The sequence below is a fragment of the Phascolarctos cinereus genome, unplaced genomic scaffold (assembly GCF_003287225.1).
Source record: "Phascolarctos cinereus isolate Bilbo 61053 unplaced genomic scaffold, phaCin_HiC Scaffold_2;HRSCAF=192, whole genome shotgun sequence".
Lineage (NCBI taxonomy): Eukaryota > Metazoa > Chordata > Mammalia > Diprotodontia > Phascolarctidae > Phascolarctos > Phascolarctos cinereus.
The window spans coordinates 314542115-314562041 of NW_027555625.1; the positions used below are offsets into that span (position 1 = coordinate 314542115).

The 19927-nt window shown below is 40.0% G+C and overlaps 1 protein-coding gene and 1 long non-coding RNA gene across 2 annotated transcripts in view; one reads left to right on the plus strand and one right to left on the minus strand.

Annotated features, from left to right (window-relative positions):
- The first annotated feature begins 288 nt into the window (after positions 1-288).
- The window catches only part of TM9SF4 (transmembrane 9 superfamily member 4), a 68840-nt gene continuing 49201 nt past the window's right edge, over positions 289-19927 (plus strand). The window contains 1 exon segment of the mRNA XM_020990722.2: positions 289-457. Coding sequence (XP_020846381.1) covers positions 443-457 — 15 coding nt within the window. The 5' untranslated portion in view covers positions 289-442.
- Positions 12210-19234, minus strand: LOC110211425 (uncharacterized). Its single transcript, XR_002325391.2, has 2 exons — positions 18933-19234; positions 12210-15245 (listed from the first exon to the last, which is right to left on the minus strand). It is a non-coding gene; the product is annotated as an uncharacterized LOC110211425 (long non-coding RNA).

The following is a 19927-nucleotide window of genomic DNA, read 5'->3' on the forward strand; positions in this document are numbered from 1 at the left end:
ATCCGGCTCGAAGCCGCCCAGGCAACGCTTCCTCCTGCCAGGAATCAAAATGGCGCAGGGTGGCTAACAGTGAGTAACTAACTAAAGAAGTCCTTGCCAGGAGTCAAGATGGCGCAGAAACCTAGTTGTAAAATAAGAGAATAAAGACGGCGGTTGCCAGGAATCAAGATGGCGCAGGGTAGCCAACCGAGGCTAGCTAACTAAGGAGGTCCTTGCCAGGAGTCAAGATGGCGCCCAGAGTTACAGCTTCCCCTCCTACGGCAAATCGGCGACACCGTAGTCCTCCGTCGAGTCCCGGAATCCGCGCCTCTGCCTTTCCGGTCATTGGGGCCCGGAGCCCAGAGGCGGCCCAGCACGGACACCCGTGTGGCCGGGCTTAAACTCCGTCAGACTGGAGGCGCCACTTCCGCTGACGTCGGCGGCGGCGACACGTGGATCCAAGATGGCGGTGGCGATGGTGAGTGAAGGAGAAGCCGGAGCTGGGGCAAGAGCGGGGTGTCTGCGGGGGGGGACCCCCAAGGCCGGGGGTGGGGCCGGAGCTGCGGCCGGGTCTCCCCGCGCCTCCGTCCCGGGCCTGGCCCCCGTGCCCCTCTCGCCCACCCAGCCGGCCCGAGATGCCTCTTCCCCGGGGCCGAGGCCTGAGCGGAGGCGCTACCTCCGACGCTCCCGGGGCAGCCAGAAGCCGGACCCCCTGTGCGGCCCCTCGGCCTCCTGGGGGCGGCTCGTCCCAAGCCCCTCGGGGCAGGGCCCAGGGCGCCGGGCTTTGGCACCTGACGCGAAGGGAGTGGACCTGAGTTCGAATCCTAAGTACTTCCCACTTGATCCCTTTGTGACCTTGGCCAAGTCGCGCACCCTCCCTGGGCCTCAGTTTCCTCATCTGTAAAATGAAGGTGTTAGACTGAATGGTCTCTAGGATCCTAAGTCATGTCTCCTCTCTGGGCCTCAGTTTTTTCCTCCGTAAAATGGACCGGTTAGACTAGGTGACGCCTTCCAGCTCCATGTCCTGGGATCCTGTGGCTCCAACGGTGTTAGATGCAGATGGACTGTCGAGAAAGAGGCTTAATGCACACAGTAGGTGCTAAGTAGTGTTAAGTGGAATGTAATGTAATATAAGTTTATATTACTTATCTCCTTGAAAATCTGGAGAAGTGCTGGAGAAGAATGAATGAAGAGATGGGTATAGGGAGTATACGGAGTTGTATGTGTACCTGTAAATATACATATATTCAACTAAGTAAATATTCATTAACTACCCACGATGTGCCAGCACTAAGTGCTGGGGATGCAGAAAGAGGCAAAAGACAGTCCCTACCCTCAAGGAGCTTACAATCTAATGGGGGAACACAACATGCAAACATATATACAAAGCAAGTTCTATACAAGGAAATAGGAAATAATTAATAGAGGTAAAACACTGGTATTAACAGGGATTGGGGAAGGCTTTCAGTAAGTGGGATTTTAATAGGGACTTAAAGGAAGCCAGTGTTCCTATAAACATATATATATATATATATATATATACACACACACATACATACACACACACACATACATACATTATTAGTATATAGGTTACTGATGAGGAAACTTATTCCACTAATGCGAACAGGCTACTGTTTTTACAGCTTAGTTTTATGGAAGCACAGGGAGGCACAGCTTCATGCTACTGGGAAGTATGCAACTCAGTGCTGGAAGCCAGTCTTCCTAACTCCAAGAAACCAAGTCTTTTCTCCAAGGCCAACTTCATTGTTATAGAGCACTTTACCGTTCACAGAAGCATTATTCGCATTTCAGGGAGGAGGAAACCAAGGATGGCAACCTCTCTGGAACTCTTGTTTCTTCCCCTATAAAATGAGTAGGTTGGATTAAGTAGCTGACATTTACGTAGAATCTTTTAGGATTTGCAAAATGCTTTTCATGAATTATCTCTTTTGATTCTTATCAGGGCTGTGAAATAGGAGCTACCAGTAGTATCCTGATTTTTTTTAAGGCAATTGGGGTCAAGTGACTTGTTCAGGGTCACACAGTAAGCGTCAAGTGTTTGGTCTGAGGTCGCATTTGAACTCAGGTCCTCCTGACTCTAGGACTGGTGCTCTATCTACTGTGCCACCTAGCTGCCCCCAGTAGTATCCTCATTTTACAGATAAAGAACTGAGGCGCATGGTCACACAGCTGGTGAGCTTAGGAGGCAGATTTCAAACATAGGTCTTGAAGGTCCTTTTCAACTGTAAATCCTGTGATATTTTAAGGCACTGAGAAATGAAATGAATTGCCCAAAACTAGTGAGTGTGAAAACCTTGGATCTTCTGATTCCAAATCTAGGATTTCTCCATGAAACACCAGGATATAGATGATAGGCAAACCTTGCTCACCAGAATTGGATTTGTGATTGTTGTTCTATGTTCTAGAGACGTAGTGGGATGTTGTGGTGAAAAGCCTTTAATTTAGAGTTAGAAGATCTGGATTTTAATTTCACTTCTACCACTTAACTGAACTTTGGAAGAGTCCCTTCCTCTCTTTGGGCCTCTGTTAAATGAGGCAGTTTCTAAGGTTCCTTTCAGCTCTGATGTTTACACAGTTCATTCACTGTTTCAGCAAACCTTTATTAAAAGTGACAACTGTTACAGAGTATGGTCCTGGAATTGAGAGAGATACAAAGTGTAGAAAAGACAGTATCTGACTTCAAAGAGTAAGTGGATAAAATAGGGCAGCTAGGTGGCGCAGTGGATAGAGTGTTAGGCCTGGAGTCAGGAAGACTCATCTTCCATAATTCAAATCTGGCCTCAGACACTTACTAGCTGGGTAACCCTGGGCAATTCACTTATCCCTCAGTTAAGTGCCTCATTTTCCTCCTATGTCACATGAGCTGGAGAAGGAAATGACAAACCACTCCAGTATCTTTGCCAAGAAAACCCCAAATGGGGTCATGAAGATCTGGGCACAACTAAGAAACAGCAAACAGATAAGACACAGACACAGGATGCAGTACTACATGAAAAGTGCATTGGAGTTTTAAAACTCTGTTACATGCAAGTTGGAAGGAGGAGGGGTCACATTCAGCTTCATAGAGAAAGTGGTCTTTGAGTAGGGCAGAAATTTAAAAGCAAAAGGGAGAGGAGGGAGGATGTTTCAGGTATGGGGAGTAGTAGAGTAATCAAGGCATGGAGGGAGGAGAGCACAGGGCATGTTCAGGGAATGGAGAAGTCCAGTTTGGCTCGGATCATAGAGTACATGGAGAGTAACATGAGAGAAGACTGGAGTGTCATATTGTTGAGGGCCCTGACGACTAGGTAGAATTTTGAACTTTATTCACTGAACAGCAGGAAGCCACCAAAGATTTTTCTTTTCTTTTTCCTTTTTGGCTAGGCAATTGGAGTTAAGTGACTTGTCCAGGGTCACACAGCTAGTAAGTGTCAAGTGTCTGAGGCCAGATTTGAACTCAAGTCCTTCTGACTGCAGAGCCGGTGCTCTATCCATTGCTCCACCTAGCTGCCCAAGATTTTTGTGCAAAGGTATTACATGTCCAGATCTTTGCATAAGATTTTGGGTTCAATATAATGCATGGGCTAGTGAAGGGAATGAATAGAGACTGTTGCAGTAGTCCAGGTAAGTGGTAATGCGTATCTGTACTAGGTTAGTGGCAGTGGGAAAAGAGTGGGGATTTAATGCCAGAGATTCAGCACAAGTAGAATTGACAGGCTTTGGTAATTGATTCTTCTGTCATCTTTCAATCCTAAGTTATGAACATGGAAGGAAACAATCATTTATTAAGTTCCTGCTATGTGTCAGGTATTTTCCTAACTTACAAATATTATCTCCTTTGATCCTCACAAGAGATCTGTGAGGTAGGTGTTATTATTATCCCCATTTTACAGTTGAGGAAACTGAGGCAAACAGAGGTTAAGTGGCATGCCTAGAGCCACACAGTATGTGAGCTCAAATTAGAACTCAAGTCTTCCTGAGTCTCAGCATTCTATCTGCTGCACTAGGTGGTCTGGCTGTCTCTCATAGTGACATGGAGGAATAAATGGCTGTGTTACAGACAGAAACAATAAAGTCAGAAGAGAGAATAGGTGTAGGGGGAAAGATAATAAACCTGATTCTGGATCCGTTGAATAGGAGGTGCCAGTGGGACTCCCAGGTAGAAATGTTCTCTAGGCATTATATCTATGTACAAAGATAGACTGAGATGTCAGAATTAACTCAATCAGCTGACAAGTGTGGGAGATACAAGTACAAAGGAAACTATCCCCAAGGAGTTCACATTCTAATGGAATCGATAAGGTATAGATTTGGGAGTCATCTGTTTTAAAGCTGTGGCAGTGAGTGAAATTGACCAGGGAAAGAGAGTAAGAAAGAAGAGAACTGAGGGTTGACTCATGGGAAATGGTTGCAAATAAGATCCAGAGCAGTTTTCCTAGTAGATCCCTAAGCTCTGTCCCAGCACTGAATCCTATAATCTGTAAGCCATTTCTCCAGGAGTCTGTTTCCTCATCTATAAAATGGGTGAAAATGCTTCCAACCATTTAATTTATCACAAGAATAATGTGAGATAAGTGCTTTATAGTTTGTAAAGTGCTGTATAAATGTGAGCTGCTTTTACTAAACGGGAAGAGAACAGTAACACTCCACCCTCACACATACATTCACTTCCCAGAAGCTGTTGAAATAACAATTGCTTAGTCTATGGTAAGTCTCATTCATCAGGGACTTCTGGAGGGATAAGTGTTAATTTCACCCCCATGTACATTTACCTATAGCAAGTAAGTGACATTTGTCACTCTCCAAAGAAAAGCGTCCCTGGGTGTTGGTTTTCTCTTCTCCAGAGGTTGTTGTGGGCTTATCCTCTCTGTTAATGGACAGATGACTAAACCTTTCCATTTAATGAGGAACAATTGCTTAGAAAGGAATTTAGGTACCTCAGGGATTATTTCATAGATTGTCTTATGTAGGTAAGAAATGTTAGATACTTCTTAATTGAAAGAGATTGTTTGAACAGAACTTTGCATATAGCAGGTACTTAACCGATGTTTATTGATCATTTGATTAATTGATTGACAGGTGATAATAGAAAATGAGTGAGTAGAAACCCATTTCCACCCTCATTCCCTTCATCTTTTATTTATTTATTTTATTGTACATCTAGGAAATCTGTGGAATAAGATAGTAACAGGAAATTAGACCAGTTCCTGCTTTGGTGAAGACTTTCAGAAAAGCAGTATTGACAGTGTTTGGTCAGTGATAGAATACTCTTTTCAGAGGTGGAGGGGGGGTTGGGGTTTTTTTTTTGGTTTTTTAAGGAAGAGTAAATTAGCAAAAGAAACTTCCCGCAGTGATTCAGTATTGGGGATTAGATGAGGGAATACTGTGCATATTATGATGCAAGCACATTCCTAGAAGAAAAGGCCCACTCTGTTCATGTGTTTTTCACATAGTCACTTGAACTTTTTAGCAGCTAAATTATAAGACAATTTAAAGGATATTGTGAGGGAGATTTCATGTTAGGTTCAATAGTGAAAGCTGGAAAACTAACTTGTTAGAAGAGATGTGTATAATATGCAAATTGTGGTCACAGATTGACTGGAATTGGCAGATGACTCAGTTTCTAAGAGGGGAGAAGGACTCCACCCCTGACACACAGATTTCACAGCCTAGTAAGATGAAACTTGCCTTTCAGTTTCTAGGCTCCTGTGGTAAGACTTGATTATAAGACAACCAAACAGGAACTAAGCCAGTGACTGTGTAGCCTCATGGTTGTGGGAACTGGCTGTTTTGAAAAGTTAAGATTATAAGTGCATGTCTAAAAGTTCTTCCAAGTTTTTTTTTAACTCCTCTTCCCCCCTGCCCTCCCCCATGCACATATTGCCCTCCACCTTTTGTTTGATTCTTATCTGTCCTTTTCATGTTGTTTGGTTTTTATCTCTCCCTTTCTGGGATGGGCTGCCATCAACCACATCTGTGTTAGGATAGGTGTTTCCTGAGAAAGAATGTTTCTGTGCTGCCTTATTCACTGTTGCACCAGGGCTAACTGTAATTTCACACATTCCTCTTGGTTTTCCAAATGCCTTGTTAACCTGGGCTTGAGTCATTACTATAACGTTTCAGGACCAAGAGTTAAACTAGCTGACAGTGAAACAAGAGGAAGGAGCATGCATCAGTATTTAGTGAGGACAGCTACCATTGGTGGTAGCATTTTGGTAAACTTGGGAAATTTTTATATGGTGATTTTTTTTTTGCCATCTCTTTGACACTCAATTTAAAGAATTTCTCCCCTCTCAGGTGTATCTGGTCACCCTGTCTTTAGTGTTTAGTTTTGGTCCTACATGAATGACTGAAAGACCTCAAGTTACCTTTTGAATTAAGGAGCTACTATACTGATGCTCAACATCACAAAGAAAAGGCATCTTACTATCTGTCCATAGCCAAAAAGCATCTGTGTGTCATCAGCCCTGGGAACCTTATGCCACATGCTAATAATAACTGTGGCTGTATTAAAAGGGCATTGTTCAGGTGGACCAGCCTTGACCCCACAACAAATTAGCCACAACACTTTGGACAAGTCTCTTCCTATCATTGGACCTCAGTTTCTCCATTTGTAAATGGGAGAGGGGTGAAGTGGAGGTAGTGATTTTGCTATGATCCCTTCCAGTTCTGATAGTTCATGATACTGTGTAGGGGCTGCACGTTAAAGGTTGCTTTCCCCATGATTCCTTTTCACTCTTATTGACCTTGTGGTTTTGAATAAGTTTAGCTTTTTTTCCCCCTGACATGCTAATTGCTGGTTGTGTCACTGTATACATACTCCCTAAGTCTGTCCTCAGCCTAGTACTCTATTCTGCAGGCACCACCGATCTTCAGGAACACATAACCGATTGCCTCATTCTTTTCTGTGTGCATAAACATGAAATACTTGGACAGGTGATGGTTTCTCCTTTCGCAGCCAAACTTTTTTATCTTATCTTCAGACCCTTTATAGAGGATACTCAAGGTAGCCAGGAAGGATGGAAATAACATTAAGTTGCTACTTGCTTTCCTCCTTCACCTGGTTTCTCTTTTACAACCTTAGCCAAAGTTTTCCTTTGATCTGGCATTTAACTAACAGGCAGGATAGTGCAGATGGTCATGGTGACAGTGCTTTCCTTTCTGAGTTTCAATCCAGGAGGGTGGGAAAGGCACTAGATGAACCTAGAGCCATTTGGCTTCTTTTGAATGATGCAAGCCACCCATCAACAAATCCACTTTGATCCATGAACCATTTGCTTAAACTACTTTTTTCCAGATGTGGACCAGGGACACTTGGGACTCCTCTCTTTTCCTGTAGTCTTTTATTATTAAATGTTTATTTAAAACTTAATGTTAAATATTAACCAGTTAAACTTGCTTAGTAACTATTTACATGTTCATTTCAATGCATGAGGTTGTTAACTTTTCAGTTACTTCTCAGTGTTCACCATGATTCCTTACCTGATCTCATTTACTATGTCTCTCACATTATTCTGTTAATCTTTATTACTTCCTTCTCTACATTGTTAACACTTCCTTCCTACACTGTCTGTGCTTAATGAGACAAATATAAATTTGAAAGACCTTTGGAATTCAGGGTCTTGCTAAATGCAGCCAGTAAGTCTTTTAAAAAACACATATATGTACAAATGAAGGGCTGTATTTGAATTCTAAGCCTGCTTCAAAATCATTATTCTGGAGAGTCAGGAGATTTCCCATCCATCCAGCAGGAGAGATCTGGAAGCCCAGCTGAGCTTATTTTATGGGCCCTGTTTCTGGACTAGGAGGTTCAGCTGCCTTTCTCTTCCTTGGGAGACTCCAGTAGGATCATGGGATAGTAGAATGAGCCCTGGCTGTGCCACTAACCAGTAGTATGACCTCGGGCAAGTCATTCCATCCCTTTGGGCTTCAGTTTTCATCTCTATTATATTAAATGATTGATTAGGTAACATCTCTGAGGTCCCTTTGAGCTCTGCTGTTAAAAAGGATCCTGTGATTTCAGTTGGGAATTCTGTGCTGCATTCCAGTCTTACTCCAGTTACACATCCTCTGCAAACAGCTCCTTCTAGTCTATCCTCTTCTGCATTCTCTATGTAAAGGAGACCCTTCACTGTGTTATATTTTTCTTGTGCTTCTGCAAAGCACTTTTGATCTTTTGTGTTGCCTATCAGGTAGTAACTTATAGCTACTTAGTTTCCCTCAGGGCTGTTCAAACTTGTTGTCTAGGTGATCTTTCCTCTATTCTCCTTCTCCTCCCTCCTCTCCCAACTATTTTATTTTTTTGTTTTGTTTCGGTTTTGGGGGGGCGGGTTTGGTGAAGCAGTTGGAGTTAAGTGACTTGCCCAGGGTCACACAGCTAGTAAGTGTCAAGTGTCTGAGGCTGAACTTGAACTCAAATCCTCCTGACTCCAAGGCCGGAGCTTTATCTACTGCGCCACCTAGCTGCCCCTCTCCCAACTATTTTAAAGTAATTTTCTTTGTCTCTGTATAACAGATAGTGGTTTAGAATAAAGATAACATTTCCAAAATTTCTGATGGTCAATTTTTTGTTGTGGTGGTTTTGGTTTTTTCTCAATGATTCCTTTTGCCCCATAAAGTCTCCTTGCTAAGTGTATTTTTGCTCTCGTTCATTTGTGACTCCATTCTCTGGGGGCTTTACTTGATTAGGTAATTGCTCTCATTAACTGCTTGTGACCTGTTCCCAAAGCCTTTTGTGCCTTTTGCTAGCCTGATGTGAGGCTGATTTTTTTGGGCTCTTGGTAGCAAGCAAAAGAGACTAGTATGGAGAGGCAAGTGTTGGTATGCTCTTGAGAAGGAAGATGGTAATTTTAGCTGCTTTCCCCCCAAGAAACAGGTTTAGTGTAGGGATTTGGAAAGCAGATAGAGTGGAAAAAAAGCAATTCTTTCCAACCAAAGAGGGATATGTAGAGCTGGAAGGAAGCTTTGGGGGCTTCTAGTCTCATGTCATCATTTTATATAGCCCTTGGCTGTCCCAGGGGTTCAGACTGGTCCCGAATCAAGTTCCCTTCCCTAGGCAGTAAGAGACATCAAAATGCTGAGATGTGATTTTTGTATAGAAAAGGAAAGGAAAGGTTAGCTTTTGGCAAGAGGTGGGTTTGGTTTGATAGAAAGACCCATAGATCGGCAATCCAATCTGATTTCTTAATACTAGCTTTAGCTTATGACTTTGGGCACGTTACATCTTTTTAACCTTAGTTTCTTCATCTATAAAAGGAGAAGGCAGGATTAGATGGTTTCTTGAGATACCTTTCTAGCTTTTATATTCTATGAGATTTTATAATCGAATGGGTTATCTTATAAGGTGATCTTCCTACTACTGGAAATATTCAAGCAGAGGATTTGTTGAATGTTATACAAATTGCATAAAGGGGATTTCTTCAGGAGGTGAGAGATTGGATCTTTCAGATTCTTTGTAACTGAGACATTATGATAAATATGAATTAATATTTCATTTTAAGGTACCTAATTTCCTTTGGTAGAAGTTAGTTTATACACATCCTCCAATCTGGGATAAGAGTATTAGGTTGGGCAGGGGTAAACACATTTTCATTTTTTGTGCTTTATTTTAATTTTTTTTAATTCGATTTTGATTTATCTTCAGGTCTACATTCTTTTCTTCCCATCTTCCCCCTCACCCCTCATTGAGAAAGCAAGAAAAACAAAACCCCTGCTACAATTATGTACAGTCAAGCAACACAAATTCCTGCATTGGCCGAGTCCAAAAAAAGTCTAAGTCTGCATGCCGAGTCTATCACCTCTCTATTAGGATATGGAGAGCACTCACTTTTTAATTTTACATGGGCTTTATAGTCTTTTTTATTGTTGTTGTTGTTTTTTAAGGCAGTTGGGGTCAAGTGACTTGCCCAGGGTCACATAGCTAGTAAGTGTCAAGTGTTTGGTCTGAGGCCGGATTTGAACTCATGTCTTCCTGACTTCAGGACTGGTGCTGTATCCACTGTGCCACCTAGCTGCCCCGGTAGTCTTTTTTATTTAACATTTTACTTTTTCCCTCCCTCGTCACATATAAAGACAATTTTTAACATTTTTTAAAATTTTGAGTTCCGATTTCTTACCCTTCTCTCCCCTCCCCCTTCATTGAGAAGGCAGTGGGCTATGTAGTCTTGACAAACAAAGCATTTGCCTTCTCTGCGCATCAGTTTTCTCACTTAAAAACAAAAAAAGATGGAGGGTGGTAGTTGTGTGAAGTAGATTGGGCTGTATATAGTCTCTAAGTCCCCCTTCTGGCTCTGACATCTTGAGAGACTTCAGCCTTGTTTCTTGTACATGGTTAGGTTTCCATGAACATCCTTATCCTAGGAAGAGTACCCTGGGAGATGGAGAGACTTTAGTTCTTGGGCCTCTCGAGTTTTCTAACTTTTCAGGTCACCTTTGAAGCCAAAGATGGTGCATTAGATTATATCCCATGAAGATTCTAGATTGCCATCACCTTGTAGCAGCATGTCATCACTTTTATAGTCAGGTGACTTGGAAAGAAATCAGGCGAAAGAATCTTGAGTTGGTTCCTTCACATTTCTTACAATACCTGTCCTACCATGGGAAAGAGCTGGACTTAGTGGAATTATTTGTCAACCTGACTTCTCAAACTGACACTAAAGTTGGAACCTTTATGGTGGTGATTAGAATCATGGCATTTAAATCTAGAAGAGACCTTAGGGATCATCTAGTTCAACATCCTCAATTTACATGTGGGGAAACAGACTCTATGAAATTATGTGACTTGCCTAAGATCCTACAGTTAGTTAGTAACAGGATGGAAGTTTGAACACTTAGGATCTTTTAACTTCAGATTCAGTATTCTTTCCCTTTTATTGATTTTTAAAAAATTAACTTCTCCAAGAAGCATTAGTTGTATTTGCCTGGTTTGAATATCAGGTGTAGTTCTATCCTTCTGTCTCATTGATGAAAAGTCAGATTTCTTGGGAAATACTGTGGTGACCCTATCAAATGAATGGGTCTAGACTTGGGCAAGCAAGACCATTCTTTCCAAGGGCAAAATTATATTCCTTTTTATCCTGATCACTGTGGTAATGTGGTAATGGCACCTCATATTTGTGGTAATGACACCTCATATTTGTTGTTTAAATGCTATATATGATTTTGTTGCTAAAAAGCAGCATGGAGTAATAGATAGACTGTCAGCTTTAAAATTTGAAAGACCTCTGGGTTCATGTCCTGCCTCTGTTTGATAATCTTTATTTTCTGATGAAAAAAATGGTCCCTTTCCTCACCAAGGCCAATCTCTACTTGGATCCCTGACCCCATCCCCTTGATACTTCTTCAGTAGATTGCCCCCACAATCATCATTTCAGTCATTCTCTTTCTATCTGATCTTCAGTCTCTTCCTATCTATTGATTTCTTTCTTGCCGCTTACAAGCATGCCCTAGCTTCCTCATCTTTAAAAAACCTTTCCTAAACCGTACTATCTCCTCAAGCTATCATCCTATATTCCTCTTCCCTTTTATTCATTTATTTTTTGGTGGGGCAATCAGAGTTAAGTGACTTGCCCAGGGTCACACAGCTGGGAAGTGTCAAGTGTCTGAGGCCAGATTTGAACTCAGGTCCTCCTGACTCTAAGGCTGGAGCTTTATCTACTGTGCCACCTAGCTGCCCCTTCCACTTCCCTCTTAAGCCAAACTACTAGAAAAAGCTCTGCCTCCTCTTATTCTTCTCCTTTCACTTCTTTTCAACCCCTTTCCATCTATCAGTCTGAACTGGTCACTCAACTGAAATTGCCCTCTCCAAAGGCACCAAAAATTTCTAAATCAAAAAAAATTCAGTGGCCTTTTTTCAGTCTTCCTCCTTGACTTCTGTTTTGTTATAGCCCTCCAGCATTTCCTGGGAGGAGGTAGAGCTCCCCCTATTGACTCTTGCTTTCTGTAGCTGGGATCACAGTGCCATACTCCCTCAGTGTAAATGTGGCTGTCAATAGATTAAATCCTCGTCTGGATGCCCAGTTTTTGTGTAAGGAAAGTCCCCATGGGGCAGCTAGGTAACGCAATGGATAGAGCACTAGCCCTGGAGTCAGGAAGACCTGAGTTCAAATCCAGCCTCAGACACATAAAAAAACTGACTAACTGTGTGACTCTGGGCAAGTCACTTAAGCCCGAGTGCCTCACCAAAAAAAAAAAATCCTTTTGAGGAAAGACCCCGTGGGCCAATGGAAGACATTGGGGAAAACAATCCTTTAATGAATTTGAGTGTTGAGAATAACATGTGAAACAGTGAGAATCAGTTCAATGCAAAGCTTTTTGCAAGCAGTAGGGAAGAAGGGAAGAGGAAATGGGGACCCTGAAATAAACTGAAAGAGAGAGAAATTCATGTAAGGATGGCACTGTGTTGGGAAGCAGACTCAGGTTCATTTAGCAGGAAGGAGGTGCTCTTCTGAGAGTGGGGTTCTTATACTATGATTTTGGGTGCCCCTCACAAGAGCTGGCAGATTTGCATAGCAGGGGTCAAGGCGAAATATTTTGGGGGTTTGTTACCAGGAAGAATGTCGCCTACAACCAGATAGCACACCGAACAGAGAGGCGTGAAATAAGACATGAAGTGGGACCAGGCGGAGCAGAAGACTGACTTAGTTTACTTTTCTGAGGGTACAGGATATATAGAGAAAATCCATCCTAACTTCAAAGAGCCCTCCCCATGAGACACTCCTGAAACATCTGCTGAGGATGTGATAACATACATTTCCTCCTTATCAGAGTTCCTAAATAGAGTTGTAAATTCCAAGGCTTTTTCCTGGCACCTGTATAGAGGAGTGAATATGTAAATCTAAGGTTCAAAGAGTGAGAAGGAATGTCTCAGGAACCTTCTAACAGGGAGAGATTGGAGAGCCGTGCCTCTTAATCATTGAGCCCTTTTGGGTAAAAGCCTGGGTAGAGGTCAAACTCTGCCCTGGATCTTAAACCCATATCAGACTCTTAAGATCGGCCCTTTACGAATTAGCAAGCAGCTTGAGGTGGTGAACATCTGTTCCCAACACTGTGATCCTTGATTTAATTAAGGTAACAATACAGGGGATAATAACACTGCCCAAGAAAATGCATGAAGTAACAAGGCAGGTAAATTCTTAAATTTTTCTTACTTAATTCTTAATTTTTCTGACTTAATTTTTCTAAGATCTCTACAGCCAGATTTTTTGGGTTGGCCCCCTTGGAATGACTGTCTGCAATCTCCTGGGTGGTATTTAGAATTGTGCCAGGCCCCCAATAGGCAGGCACTTGTCTTGTCTCATGAGATATTAGGATCTGAAGCATCATAGGGTAGCAGGATAATGTAAATATATGAATATCTGTAATCACATTGCAATAGCAACCTTGTTTTCAAGGGTTCTAACTTATCTGCTAAATACAATACTGATTGTTCTAATAAATTGACTTTATACAATGTATCAATAGCTTCTTGTGCATTAAGTACTAAACATATTTCTTGCTAAGTTATATACAAATTATGTAGTTTAGATTTCAGATTGTAGCATAATAGATGAAACAGCAGTAGATACAATAAAAGAAGCAACAATGATTAAACCAATAATAAGGAGACAAATAAATTGTTTTGATTGACTTAAGGAGGAAGTAATAATTTGAAGAACATGTTCACCAGAATTCTGAAACTATTCATGTAAAACGTTGGTAGGGAAAATAGCAAATGATTGTTCTACCAAAAATGCAATATAGTCATCATTGTCAATATACAATTGACACAAGTAACATACTATTCAAAAGTAGTATTAGATTGAATAAAAGTTACATATCCATGAGACAAACTGGTATTAAAAACTGATGTAACAAGGAAAAAACAGGATTCAATATTGTTGCTAAATTTTGAAAAACATATAGGTGTCCTGGATGCTAGAGATCTGAGGGTAATTGTAATCTTGACTTTATCCTGGAGATAGGGATCTTCTTGTCTTCCGAATATACAGGTGTTATTAGTGTATGTATAGTCCCAATTTGTCCATATATGTGAGAGGTTGCATCCAGGGTGGAAAAGGAAAAATAAGTCCAGTGCTGAGCACTCTGTACATTACACACTTGAGCAGAAAGTAAAGCTACTATTACTAAAAATACAAGTTCAGGAGTCTTTTATCACTTGATGAGAGGGAACTTTCACTGGACCTCATGTAGGAAGGCGACTTGTCACTGTAGATTGGCTCCTTCTGCACTTTCCCCAAATTCTCATACTCTGTATTCAAGCTGTGAGTTGTTATACACGCTCTGACATCTTTTTCCAGTATCCGGACAGGTTTATCAAAGTTTTCTGAAAAAATATGTAAGCACACCCTCGTCCCCTTGTTAGTAATGGATCCGGGCCTCTGGATGTTTTTAGGCTGGAATGTACTCATCTTTGTTAATATTTAGAAAATTAATAGCCAATTATAAAAATTAATAGCCAATTGTCAAAAATTAATAACCAATTATCAATGAGGGGTAGTAGCCCAGATTCCCCCCTTTTTTTTTTTGAAAAGAATAATTTTAATATCTTTGTTTTTAATTATATAAAATGTTTGTGATCAGAGAAATGTTATAAAAAGCATAAAAGGAAGAAAATGTTTTGCTAATGGAAGCTCCTCAGGAGCATTATCTGTTTTGATTCGTTTAAGTACACTCATAACTGTGAAGGCTTGTAAAATATGATTGATCACATATTTAATTGTACCACTTGTTTGTAAAGTGGCAAAAATGAAAGAAAAAGTATCCATTATAACATGAGTATAAGAAAGCTTTTCAAAAGAAGGCATATAGGTTACATCCAATTGTCAAATATGTTTGGGAGAAAAGCCTCTTGATACATTTGAAACAGGCTGTTAATTAAAAAATAATCATTATTCTTTATACTATGTTTCTAATACTGTAGGAGTTTATTCAAAAATAGTCACAAAATGTTTTCTTCTCTACAGTTAAGGTTGTTGTATTGGCAGAATATAGTTAATAAAAGGCTCAATAAAAGCTTAATAAAAGTTAAGTGGCAGCATTGTAGTTAAGAATCAATAATGGCATTGCTTTCAGTATATAATTGTGTATTAGTAATATATTTTAACTTTGCAGTCTCTATATTCTGAGAGACATAAACAGATTACTTGTTATCAGAAACAACATTAATAGGCTCATAATATCTTGCTATACCTGTACTTAACCCATCGATGAATGTCATGGGTGCTGAAGGAATGGGGTTAAATCTAACAATCTTTTTGAAATACCTATGAATAATTAGTAAAAAAGGTTAATATCTTAAGAAATGGTAAGTAATTATCAATATCAATATGACCAGAAAAAATAGTAATAGCAATTTGCCAATTCTTTAAGAGGAAACAAGAGTGTCTATTTGCCTTTTATTATAAGGTTAATTAATAACAGAAAGTAAATTTCCTGTAAGTTAAAAATTGTAGGGGACACTGGAGTACTAAGAATAGCATCTGGTACCTCTTCATTTAAAAAATATGGGTAAGTTGAGCTTCAGGAATTTTTCTGTTTGACTAAATAAAGCTCCTTTTTTGCTTCAGGAGTTAATGTTTTAGGGGAATTTAGATTAGGATCTCCTCTAAATGTAAAAAAGAAATTAGCCAGTTGTTCTGTAGTAATTTGGAATGTTGGTCAAAACTAATTAGTATCCTCTAAAAGTTTTTGAAAATTCATTAAGTGCTTCACTGTTGTTTCAGTGACAATATGACCTAGGTAGGAAAATGGAGATTTTTCTTAAACTTTTTCTTGGGCTATAATAAGCCCATATTCTTGTAAAGCTAATTGAGGCTGAGGAAATAAATGTGTGAGTTTTCAGTGGAACAGCTACAAAGTATGTCACTATATAGTGTATTATTTTTGCATTGAGAAATTTTTTCCTAATTGGTTGTATAGCTTTATTAACAAAATTTTGACACATTGTAGGGCTGTTTTTCATGCCTTGAGGAAGGACTTTCTATTGAAACCTGGTTGCAGGGTGTTCTGCATTAACACTGGGTATTGTAAAAGCAAAACAACATTTGTCAGCTTCTTATGGTTTAATAGTAAAAAAGCAGTCTTTTAAATCAATAACTATCAAAGGCTAGGAAACAGAATTCATAATGGGTGAAGGGAGACTTCATTAATAGCTCAGAGGTCATGAAGCATCCTCTATTTCACTGACTTCATTTTAATAACAAAAACAGGTGAATTCCAAGGATTTGTAAAGAATTCTGTATGTCCTTTTAAAAGTCTTGCTCAACTAATTGCTTTACTGTAAAAAGCTTCCTTTTTGTCAAAAGCCACTGTTTCACCCAAACTAACAGCTCCCCTTAGATGTAAAATATCTTGCCCCCACAAATTAAAGGGAATTAATTGAGTTTCAGCTATCTATTATTCTACTTAGTTTAAATTCATCTTAAAATAATTGATTAGTGGTGATCTACGAGGCAGGCTAAAGTTAATTAATATCTTTAAGAGTTTTCGGGGCAGCTAGGTGGTGCAGTGGATAGAGCACCGGCCCTGGAGTCAGGAGTACCTGAGTTCAAATCTGTCCTCATACCAAACACTTGACACTTACTAGCTGTGTGACCCTGGGCAAGTCACTTAACCCCAATTGCCTAAAAACAAACCAAAAAAAAAGTTTTTAAAGAATCTTGCCTATTTTGTAATAGTTTGGGGGTCTAATTGTAGACTGTGAAACAATATGTCTAAAGTAAGCAAAGGGTGGTTTCTTTTGTGCCTTATCAGGAGTAATTATAAATCTTTGAGACTGAAGAGCTTGTTAAAGCTCACACATTAATAAGGAAAGTTCACTAAGTTTATCATCCATATAATAAATTATTTTTGTCTGGGAATATTTTTGCCCAACAGGTTTAATAGTGTTATGAACAAAATTTTTGCACATGGTAGAAAGCATTCCTTAATAGGAAAACTTCAAATACTAATTTAATAGAGATGACTATACCCAAATTAAAACTCAAAGCAAAATTAGTTATAGTCCTAAGTCTTTCACTAACCATGGCTTAAAGCCAGATATAGTTAATTTTACTCTCGTGGAGTTGTAATAAGTAACAAAGATTTACCATGAGTCACATACATGAGATTTCACTTAACATCTTTCTTTCTCAAATTTAAACTTTTTCTGGTAAAAAAGCCAATTATTAGAAATCATTTCATATAGTTGCAGCTTCTCAGCAAGCTAAATTAATTGTTTAGGTACTGCATAATCCTAACAAGTTCTCTCTCTCTCCCTCCCTCCCTCTCTCTCTCTCTTCTCTCCTCCCTCCTCCTCCTCTCCCTCTCCCTCCCTCCTCCCTCTCTCTCTCTCTCTCTCTCTCTCTCTCCCTCTCTCTCTCTCTCTCTCTCTCTCTCTCTCTCTCTCTCTCTCTCTCCCTCCCTCCCTCCCTCCCTCCCTCTCTCTCTCTCTCCCTCCCTCTCTCTCTCTCTCTCTTTTTTTTTCCCCAGGGCAGATGACCTTGCCCACAAAAGATAATTTCCAGGAGCCCTGGCAAATTTTCGAAGTAGACGGAATTACCTTGTGCCCCTCCTTTTCACTCATAAGTAATTAAAAATTCTAGGTTTTAACATTAAAACAGTAACTTCAAATAACTTAATTAACGATCTGGTAATTTTCATAAGTGATAGTCAAATTGTTTTAACTATGAGCTGTTCTTTAATTACAGGTAAAAATAGAAATACCTCACTTTCTAATTGACAGTTATAAAACATTACAAAGCAAGATTAACCGGACTTGATAAAATAATTTAGCTGGCTTTTACACAGCTTTCCCACTGTCTTTCAGTCTTTTTAATTCACATTTTAATAACATCTAAATTATTGAAAATTGTTTGATGTAACACAAAACAATACAAAAGTTTACCAATTTGTAACGATACTAGATTTTTAAAATTTGAAACAAGCATGTTGCTAATGTGAATGAACTAAATTATCTTTTAGATTGTGTTCCAGTACTTAAAAACTTTTCTTTTTGAATTGAAGAGGAAAACTCCTCATCTTCTCCTTCTTTCTCCCCCACCCCAACCTGGCCAGGGTTCGAATTGGAGAGAAAGGAAGAGAATATTTTTCAACATAATCTTTCAATCTTACACCCAAAGCTTTGGCCAGGGCTTTAGAATGCAAAAAAGAAAGAGAACTTTTTCCTAACAATTCTCAAAAAGTTTCAAAACCTTTTTACTTTCAAAACCTCTAATCACACTGTGCAAATAAATTATACCTTCCTTAAGCTTGCTATACATACTCCTCTCTCCTACATGCAAACTTATTTGCCTAGCTAATTTTAAGTCCATGGGCACTTCTTCCCCTCTGCTTTCTGGCCTTTGTATCTCCTTTTCTAACATGCCCTTGCATTTAAATTTTCTCCCAGGCAGTTTTTTAACTGAAGGTAAATGTACATCTTTGTGTTGCTCAGGGGAATGCACATGTCTCTGTTGTTTAACAGAATGCACATCTTCCCAGTCCTTTTTAACTATGCTCAACTGTTCCTCAAAGGCCTTATGCATTTCTTCTTCCTCATCTGTTCCTGCCCCCTTATCTGCCCGAATCACTTTCTCAGCTACTAGTAGTTGCTTGCCTGCAATCTCCCATTTCTCTGAATCAATTGTGCCTTCTTGTGGAAACCATGGGCAGCATTTTTCTACACTTTCTAAAAATTCCGTAGCTGACTGTTTGGAATAACTAAACCTCTTTCTTTCACTATTTTCTTTAGTAATCTTAGTTAATAATCTCTATCTCTTTTTCCACTTTGTCCCTGACCCATACTTTTGATCTTAAAGGCGCCTCTTAAGACCGAAAGTATGTATGTGGGCCTTTCCAAAGTGACACTATTTCTTATGCTCTAAGCCCGTTTCTAAATTTTCTAATCAATTTCTTGTAATTTATAATCTCCCACGTAAGCCTGGTGATTTTTTTTCCTTCGTTCCCTTTACCTTAGCACCGCAGCGTCCAGCCCCTTAAGGACGTTGTTTCCTGGCGTAGTAGCCAGCGAGGGTTTCTTTTCCTCCAGAGCGTTCAAGGGAACCGTCCTCTCTCTGACTCTTCGTCACTGTTCGACGCGCCATTTGTTGCCCGCAACCAGATAGTACACTGAACAGGGAGGCGTGAAATAAGACATGAAGTGGGACCAGGCGGAGCAGAAAACTGACTCAGTTTATTTTTCTGAGGGTACAAGATATATAGAGAAAATCCATCCTAACTTCAAAGAGCCCTCCCCGTGAGACACTCCCGAAACATCTGCTGAGGATGTGATAACATACAGAAGAAAAACTGCTGGTAGACAAAATATTATTTGAGAAACACAGCTGTACTAACCTTTGAAAAATATTTTTCCCTGAGTATGTTCTGTAAGCTTACAGCCTCCCTTAAGGAGAGACTATCACAGTGATCTTAAGACCACCAGGCCCAATCTTATAACACATGTAACACTGTTGCCCACCTTCCCTTCCTGTATACACTCTTCTCTCTGGGTTTTGATAATACTCTTTCTTGGTCCTTCTCCTAACTGTATTACTGTTTCTTCTTTGTGCCTTTGCTAGATCAGCATCATCCCATGTCCTAAGCCTTAACTGTAATTGTATCCCAGGTTCTGTCCTTGGTGGTTCCTCTTCTCTTGTATCTCTACCACCATCTTTTTCCTTGGTAATCTCATTAACAGCTCTTGGTTCATTGATCATCTCTGTGCAAAATCCAAGATCCATATATCCAGACCTCATCTCACTTTTGAGCGGTATTCCTGTGTCACCAGATGCCCTTTGTAAATTTCTTACTGAATGTCCCATAGTCATCTGAAACTTAATACAAAACAGAACTCATTATTTCCCCCCTCAACACCGAACTTCCCTATTTCCATTAAGGATACCACCATCCTTCCAGTTAACTAGGCTTGCAACCTTGGAATCATCTTCAACTCTTCTCTCCTTCAGCC